Source organism: Gobius niger (assembly GCF_951799975.1).
Source record: "Gobius niger genome assembly, chromosome: 6".
NCBI lineage: Eukaryota > Metazoa > Chordata > Actinopteri > Gobiiformes > Gobiidae > Gobius > Gobius niger.
Window position 1 is genome coordinate 6,431,476 of NC_136857.1, and position 9,674 is coordinate 6,441,149.

Consider the following 9,674-nt stretch of genomic DNA (forward strand, 5'->3'; position numbering starts at 1 on the left):
CAATATTGAGATTGTGGAGATTAAAAAGGGGTGGAGCAGGAATAGCACATCTTTACCATTGTCATGCTCTGATTTTAAATTCTATCATTACCGTCTAAAGAGACAAAGACATATACAAATCTGTAGTAGCAATGCAATGTCTCTGAGGTCATTAACAGCAGGCAGAACAACCTAAAGTAATTACAAAGTATACCTGAAGAATTGAGGGTTACAGCATTCGAGCGACTAAACAGATTCTATCTAGAACTGCTCATCACAGGGGAACACACAGTTTGCCCATGGGTATGGTTTCTTCAAAGATTACAGAGTGCAATCTACAGGCATGAAGAAGTCAGCGAGGTGTAAATAAGTGAACGTAGGTGGAAGTAAAACTGCAAAGCAATGTACTTGGGTATAACCAGTGAGTGGAGCGAGGCAGCACCGCAGAATACTAAAATGCTGAATTGTTAGCAGGAGCACAAGTGAGAGAACATGGTCCCGATAAAGCTACTCTTCCAGGATGGATAGACAGGAGAGATACAGCTGCTTCCATAATGTCATGTTCTTGAGAAATAGGTGTTTATGTAAGGAAGCAAAATATTTTAAACTAAAATAAGTTATTGCAAAACATAGATTTTCCCTGTACTCAGCCCACTTTATTTTAGCATCAATTTACTGACTCAAAAATAGTAGCATCTAGTATAATTGTAAAATTCAACCCTGAAAATCATTCCTATATAAATGTACAGTACAGGGACACTGATTATACTGAACTTTTTGAGTATTATTATTATTGTTTCAGTCATGTTGGAAAATAAACTTTGAAAGGATATTAAAGGAGATATAAAACATAACCTTTAAAGTTTGTGTGAATGTAAGTTAACTTGACAATTATGTCACATTTGCAGCAGTTAGCATTCATCCCTAATGCACACAGAGGGAAAATAGAACAGCATTCAGCAGTGTTTTACTTCAGGGCAAATCTTCAAAGTCGTAACATTGTTTACCTGTTCCTTGGAGCTTATTACTATGTAAGCAGGTCGCTCCTCGTTTGGGGGAAATAAAAGAAATAGTTTCCGTTTGAAACATTTATTTTTTGGGCAGCAGTAGGTAGGTTGGTAGAGAAGTTCACTCACTAACCTGAAAGTTGGCAGGTAAATACCGTCAACAAGCAATAGCATCATTTATGTGAACTTGAGCACTTAAGCAATATTAATGAATATTGCAATGTAACTTCCAGGAATATGCTTTGTAAAACTGGTGCATTTCAGAGGGTTTTGTACTCGTTTACGCAGTCACTTCCTCATTTTATGTAAAAAGCATCAAGTAAAAGTTGATGGTGTGAGCTTACTGGAAGGACTCTCAACATCACCACAACTGGTATGAGAACAGTGATGGCAAGAAAATCAATGCCACACTTAACGGGAATGTTGACTTGCTCTTAGGACTTTAGCAAAATGGACTGTTTAAAAGGTTTGGGGAAAAAAACAGACACACATAGATGCTGATATTGATGGTATTGACAAAAACACTGTGTTCCCGGGTCACTCTCTTTCATCTTGAGCGGTACGATGAAATAAAGTCTATAGGACAAATAAAATAAAATTTTAAAAAAGCAGCAAGTCACAAGTTCACAGGTTTTTGTCTTGTCATAGCAGAATGATTTTGTTACAATACTATGAGCAATCAATGTGTTTAAAATGCATCCATAGCACTTCATCATACTATTGCAAACAAACAATGCATCGTCTACAGCAGGCACAAAAAGCAAATTTTATGATGACAACTAAAAACAACATTGTGTGCACAATTATTACTTTGTATTTGATAATTGGAATTACACATATTCCTCAATTTTTGCATTAGTGATTTGGACTATAGACTTACATTTGGACATAAAGAGCAGTGCAAGTAATGGCATTTATTTTCAACTGAAAGGAGTGACGGTATTGGAAATTATAGGCTATTGAAATCTTTTTAATGGCTGACCAAAAAGAAATCCATCTCAAAATAAGGGCACTTATGCCACTGCTGATGATAAGCAAAAGGCTAATAAGCAGAATGAGGGAGTGTGAAATGATATGGGAACATGAACAGACAGCAGCCGAGACCCTTCTCCAAGGACCAGGACAACATGGCTGTCAGCACCTATTAAGATCCTGTTAATACACTGCAGCACTGGCCTAAATACAGGCTCATTTATTTCTCTCTATAAACAGTGATAATAACATATTGTTTATCCATGCAATTGCTTTATAGGTATTGCCGGTACGCCTGTTGTCTTCAATGTGAATGGAGATGCACCTGGCCGATATGAAATTTACCAATATCAAATCACGAATGATACAATGGAATACAAGATCATTGGTCACTGGACTGACCAGCTTCACCTTGACGTATGCATATTTTCTGCATATATTTTTATTTCAAGTGACTGTCTACAAACTTCTCTTTTTTGCAATGTCATTGTTTCTCTCTTCAGATCAATGAGATGCAGTGGCCTGGTGGGACACAAGACATACCCTCTTCTATATGCAGCCAGCCCTGTCGTCTTGGGCAGCGTAAGAAGATTGTTAAGGGAATTCCATGTTGTTGGCACTGTGAGAACTGTGACGGTTACCAGTATCAAGCAGACACATCCTCATGCAAGATGTGCCGCTTTGATTTGCGTCCTAATGAAAACCACACTGGGTGTGTTCCCATCCCCATTGTCAAGCTAGAGTGGAGCTCCCCATGGGCAGTAATCCCTGTGCTCATTGCTGTCTTCGGCATCATGGCTACCCTGTTTGTAGTGGCCACATTTGTGCGTTACAATGACACACCTATTGTGAAGGCTTCAGGTCGAGAACTGAGTTATGTGCTGCTGACAGGCATATTTCTGTGCTATGCTACCACCTTCCTCATGATCTCTGCTCCTGACGTCTTTATATGCTCTCTGAGGAGGATTTTCCTCGGCTTGGGAATGAGCATAAGCTATGCAGCCCTGTTGACAAAGACAAATAGGATCTACAGAATTTTTGAGCAGGGCAAAATGTCAGTTAGTGCACCTCGATTCATCTCACCTGCCTCCCAGTTAGTCATCACATTCAGTCTCATATCAGTGCAGCTCCTGGGTGTGTGCATCTGGTTTGGAGTTGACCCGTCTCAAGCCATCATCGACTACGAGGACCAGCGCACGGCCAACCCAGAGATGGCCCGCGGGGTTCTCAAGTGTGACATATCTGACCTGTCCCTGATCTGCCTGCTGGGCTACAGCATGCTGCTGATGGTCACCTGCACAGTGTATGCCATTAAAACCAGAGGTGTCCCAGAGACCTTCAATGAGGCCAAGCCCATCGGCTTCACCATGTACACGACATGCATAGTGTGGCTTGCATTCATACCCATTTTCTTTGGAACCTCACAGTCAGCAGAAAAGGTAAGCTCTTCAACTTTGCATACTTTATGTACAGCACTATCATACTATCTTTTAGATAGTAAACGGCGATGATTGTTTAAGTCTTGAGTGAATGAACTTTTAGATCTTGGTAATGGGATGTTAAGGTTACTGTCCTGGGCTTTGTGCTTTTCTGTACCAATGGAACAGAATGCGAATCATATCTCTATGTCAGGGAAAATTTATGTCACCAGGGCTGATGGAAGCAGACAAGGGTCCTGGCTCTCGTCACAGAGTGACTCCACTCTGGACTCCAGAGGGGGAGCAATATTGTTACCCACTCGCCTCAGGCCTTGTGTAATCTTCTCAGGAGATTACAACACTCCCCTCCATCAGCAGCAGCGCTCATTCGCTGTAGCTGAGAGGAACACACAGCCCTCTCACTCCCACTTCACACGGGCATTTGACATGGCTTTGGGCCTTTGTTTGATGTCATGTATTGCATAAATACAGATCACAGGCAGTATATAATGAAAAAATAACAATATTTTGGCTGCACTGATTACACATCACATTCCAAAAGGGAACTTTGACAATATTTAGGAAGTTAACTGTGGGAAAGTTTGTATGTGTATTATCCTTTCTAGTATAATGTTTACACTGCTCTCATGTGCTTGAGCTACGATATGGAAAGTATGAACTTTCTCTTGATGATAAATATGCATTCTGGTGGTTTAGCTATTCCCATCCAACCAACTCAGCCATTTACGATGTCTGTAATTTTAATGTTAGGCCAAACCTCAGGCAGAGGGAGGCTGCCAGCTGTGCTTGCACCATTCTCTTTTATGACTTTTGTTCAGGTTCACATCACTTCAAGTATTAGTATTTTTTCTCAGTTGTTATAAAATGTTACAAACATGTGATGATGATGGTAATGGTCAAATTAAATGTACATCTTGATGCTTATTAATCACATTTGTTTAAATTTGCTGATTTTAAATATACACATATATAAAAATGTAGAACGTCATTACAGCTCCTTTAAAAATGCTCCTATCTGCTTCACACTCATTGCCTGCAGCACTAGATCCGCTGCCCAGCTGTGTTTGCAGCTGTTGGTGGCCTCACAGTGCACACAGTCGTGATGCCGTTTTGTCAGCCCTCAGGACAGAACATGCACACAATGCATATACACTCCAGGGAAACTGTCTTTTGCAAAACATGATCATGAAATAGCTAAATGACAAAATAAGCCAATGGTGTCTTACTGAAATGTTGCTTCTGATGTCTTTTTAATAGATGTACATCCAGACCACAACTTTAACCATCTCTGTCAGCCTCAGTGCGTCCGTCTCACTCGGGATGCTCTACATGCCCAAAGTCTATGTGGTTTTAGTCCATCCAGAGCAGAACGTGCCCAAGCGCAAGCGCAGCCTGAAGGCAGTGGTCACCGCAGCAACCATGTCCAACAAGTTCAACCCCAAAGGCGGTCTGCGGCCCAATGGAGAGGCCAAGTCTGAACTCTGTGAAAGTCTGGAAACACAAGGTTGGTATCCTGTCAGAGGAGGTACCGGCAAGACAAGGACTCAAACACATAATAAACACTATTTTTGATATAGGCTACTTAAGTCTTTGACTAACAACTACTCTTTGTGCTTACGTATCAGACTGTGTTGAGGGTGGGGAGCCTTGTGAGGGACTTTAGACTCAGGTAACCCTGAAAATACACTTGTGTCTTTTTTGTCTGCCAGTATTCACCCTAACACTCCCACCTGCCTGTTCAGTTCACCAGCATTCTGGCTGCCCATGGCTAACATGCAGTATAAAATGCAGTAATCGCACCCTCACAAATCCTACTTGACAAACAGAAATTGACTTGGAGACAGAAATTTAGTGTGTGGTGCTTTCGAACAGACACTCAGTTTGGTAAAACCTGCAAATGTGGGAAGATGACACCACTCTGTCTGAGTGCAGAAGACAAGCGATAGCCATGTGTCCCCTGTAATTTATTTCCCTGTTGACAAAAAGAGAATTTGTGGTAATGGAACAACAACAACAATAAGAGTGAACAGGAAAAGACAGATGGGGCTGCCAACTCCAATTCTTTCTGGACCATCTATTCTTTATCTTGGCCTTGCAGCGCATAAATATTCAAATAAGGTCCATTTATCAATGCTTCTCTCTGAGAAGATGCTTTGGATGAAATGGCAGGAATAGAGGCCCAATCACCCGGCCACTGTGGCTCTGACAAATACACAGACACATTCACCATTACAAGTCTCCTGCCCTGACTTTGGCATTCAGCTGTCTTCTGATTGGATTCATCCCCTCTGACATATTCAATCAGCCAGGGCAGTGGTGGGTAGATTGGCAGATTGGTCATGTGATTCCCACTCAGAGCATGCTGGCTGAAAACAGATTTGTATTCAGAAATAATTCACATTTTTCTTAGCACTAAAATATTATGAGAAACAAATGGGCACATGAGCATGGTTGCCCCGGCACACAGATTTGCCCAACTCTGACCTGAAGTATGGACCCACTCTACAGCTGCTATGATTTGGTCACAGCCGGTATTTCATTTGAGTTAGAAAAAAGATCATTGCAATAACACCCCACAACGCACCACGATGGATCACTTATTGCTTGAGCACTTAAACATATTACTATACACCTGATGCATGCTTTGCTTGGTGCAGAGAAAGGGGTCATGCATGGGGCAAGAATTGCATCTGAATGAGTATAACTACATTGTACAACACAGTGATCTGCTTGGTGAAATAATGAATGAAACAATTAAACTGCTGTGAGCAAAGCATATCACTGCTTTAATTAATCCAGGCTAGTGATAAGCATTACAGCAAATGGCAATGCTCCAAACTACATTTTACTGTGTTGAATACTTGCCGTATGTATCACAGTAACATTAAACCAAAGTATTAAAACACAACTCGCATTGCAACTAATGGCATACACAGAGAACCCGCAATGTAATAATATAATGTTCGCTGTAACATTGGTCACAGCCGCATGTAAAGACTAACAGTTGTATTCCTTGTATCCCACAGTGCTGGCGTCCAAGCAGACATACATAAGCTACAGTAACCATGCCATCTAAGAACGAGATTCCCTACTGAAGCAAGAGATGACAGTCTTCTGGGAACTGAGCGGGAAACAGGGGAGGATTTCCAACACACGACAGGGTGGAAAGAGGATGTCACAGCAAAAGACTATTAAAGCCAAAATGAATAAGAATATGTGGGATCAACGGATGCTGATTAGGACATGCTGGACAGCTTATTTTTCTCTCGCCACCCTTTGGAAGAACTTTCAGAGTGCAAAAGCAGAACGAACTACCTGGAGCCTACCGTCTGTTTCCCTTCTCAAGTTTATAGCACACGCTTTCAGTTCTCTGCACGAGGCTGAGGCTTCTGACTTACTTTGACAAAAACAGACGCGTCTTCTGTTTTGGCCCGAGTCAAATGCAGAAGACAAGGAAAACATTAAAATGAAGTCATTATTTTTTTGGAGCTAGAAGCTGGGGAACCATCCAAAACTGTACATGCCTTACAGGAAATTAAGTTAAGCCACACAATCAAATGCAGTGGATCATTGCAGAATTGTTTTCCAGTTGTTGTATTTCCTTTTTTTGCCATATAACATGATGACGATGATGAAAATGCCATCATCTCTTTGGCAATCCTATAGTGTACAGTCCCAGAGCATGCTTGTGGGAGCGTCACGTGTACTGTGCTGTATCGTCAACGTCTATGGAATGCAACATTTATCACGGTTGTCATTCACAAGTGGAGATGTCAATTCGGACCATTTCCTCTCTGGGTTGTAGTACCTTCTGCCTGATACCTGACTCATTTCAAGCGCGAAAGGAGCCAGACGCATTCAGACTTCCACAGTCATCTGAAACTCGATGATTCATACCTTAACATCTAAAAATGTACTGGTCCTTCTTTATTATGCTGCATACTGTGTCAAGTTGCCAAAAAAGAAAGCTCCAATACATTCCATTCCCAGCATACTGATACACTATGATACAAATGACTGCAATATATTTACTCGATATTCATATTGAAATGCTCAAAGTATGAATAGCATGCTTAATAAACAAGGACCATTGCTCTCATTCTGTGCCTCATATGCTTCATAACTTTGGTCTGCCTATGATTTCATTCATAGTGTTTCGCTCAGCCAGTCGAACAACACTGGCCTGGATGTACAATCTCTCAAGGTGTCTCCGATCACTGTTTGTCAGTAACGCTGGAATTTGTCTCTACTGTTACCTTCAACAACGCAAAAATCTATATGTCGCATGTCCAAAATCCATAAGAAGTCATGTGATCAATTTGAGAGGGGCAGGAGGACATCCAGAAGGAATACTATAGCGAACAATTACTACAAATCTATTGCGTAATTCTCTCGGCTCTCAGCTTCAAAAAGTCTGAGATGTTACGCCAAGTGTCGCTTCTTTTCCTCTTCATTTGATAAAAAAAATTGTTTGTGGGATTGTTTGTGTTTGTGAAATATGATAATTTCTTGCTTTTATTGCCACAGTCCCGTTTATTTTTCTAAAACACTCTGTCTGTGTTACAAAATAGAATATGTAAGTGATGACTGAAATTAAATGGCAAGTTTTATTGTATGTTATTAAATGGATTGATCATGTCTGCTTTATGTATTGAATTATTAAAATACTGAAAGCTAAAAATAAATACAGTGCCTGGATATTTATGAATTATCTATAGAAAAAGAAAATGTGTAGAGCATGTTCATTTTGATACAAGATATTTCTAATAAAAGATTGTTTTGGTACCACTGCGTGATGTGCTTGCCTTCTCAAAAGCATCATATATTTCCTTTTCAGTATTACAGTATAAAGGCTATCGTCTTGAGATACAATGTTAAATCATTCAGCAAAATGGATCAGATTAATAGCAACATCAGATCAAACGTGCTATCTTGCAATGGTTTGGCCTGTAGCAAAAATCCCCTGTTTTTACATCTCCTGAAATAGTCAGCACTTTTCATCTCACCACTGCACCACAATATCACATGATTTAGCAGATAACGGGGGCTGTCAAGAGAGAGGCAAGAAAAAGAATAATTTCAACATTTGTCAGAAAAGCCTTGCAAGAGACAAAACAAATCTCGGCGCTCACTTCGGCATCTACATACAATAATGAACAAACAAATGGAGGGCAAAGTGAATCCACTGTTCTGAACGCGAGAAAACTGACAAACGCAGAAAAGAACAGTAATTGGTGACGATTCCAAAGCAGGCACGACATCAAGGTCTTGCATCATTAACGAGTATGGTCTATGGATTGAGTTTGGATTAGGACTTGGATGGGTTAGATAACATATTCTCCAGTTTGACATTAACTAGATCTAAAAGCTTCTTGAAAAAGGTGTCAAAATAGCGACAAAAAGAAGACAAAAACAGGGATGAAAAGGTCACATAAACAAAAAAGTGACAAAATGCGTGGAAAATGCAACAAAAAAGGCACAAAAGAGACAAAAAAGTAATGAAAATGTGACAAAAATGTGATAAAAATAACAAAATGTGATTAAAAAAAATTAAAAAAAAATGACAAAATGACAAAAATGTGATGAAAAAGTAGAAAACATTTGATGGACAAAATGACAAATAAAGTCATAAAAAATGACAAAAAATGTATGAAAAAATGACAAAACAATGACAAAAATGTGATGAAAAAAATTTGTGATGAAAAAAAAATGACAAAAATGTGATGAAAAAATAGAAAAATACTGATGGAAAAAATGACGAATGATGAAAAAAATTGATGAAAAAATAACAAAAGTGATGAAAAAATATGATAAAAATTATTAAAAAGTCATGAAAAAATTACAAAAATGTGATGAAAAAGTTACAAAAATATGTGACGAAAACAACAAAAATGTGGCAAAAAATTTACAACAACACAGGAACAACGCAAGGAAGAAGATCCTTCTAGATTAGTTTTGTAGGCCTTAGCTTTCAAATGAGGCGTCCAACTGGCCTATAGGCTGCAAGCTCCAGTCGAGAAGCCAGTAATTAACCTCTTTCAGAGCTTTTAAATAAAATTATTGGAAGTGTTTTGAAATGGAATGATGTTGACTGAGCCGTCTTCATATTCTCATTGAGCAGTGTTCCATGGTAGCCTTATTTTCATTCTATTATTATAATCTATTATCTTTACATTTCTCTCTGGGACAGTAAAGTTGCGTTTATATCTGTAGTGCATTAACTATCAGAGCATTCCCTATTCTGTATTTATCGTTGTCCTGTATGTCTTCTCTGCCA

The 9,674-nt window shown here is 39.5% G+C and overlaps 1 protein-coding gene across 2 annotated transcripts in view; it reads left to right on the plus strand.

Annotated features, from left to right (window-relative positions):
- Positions 1-8,031, plus strand: part of LOC306963930 (metabotropic glutamate receptor 4-like) — a 169,988-nt gene extending 161,957 nt beyond the window's left edge. The window contains exons 8-12 of one of the 2 annotated variants that reach the window (XM_079557701.1): positions 2,239-2,375; positions 2,462-3,397; positions 4,655-4,901; positions 5,023-5,066; positions 6,424-8,031. In XM_079557701.1, the coding sequence (XP_079413827.1) occupies positions 2,239-2,375; positions 2,462-3,397; positions 4,655-4,901; positions 5,023-5,060 (1,358 nt within the window). In that variant the 3' untranslated portion in view covers positions 5,061-5,066; positions 6,424-8,031. The remainder of the gene's footprint in view (positions 1-2,238; positions 2,376-2,461; positions 3,398-4,654; positions 4,902-5,022; positions 5,067-6,423) is intronic. The other variant, XM_079557700.1, reaches the window with a different exon arrangement.
- Positions 8,032-9,674: the final 1,643 nt, after the last annotated feature.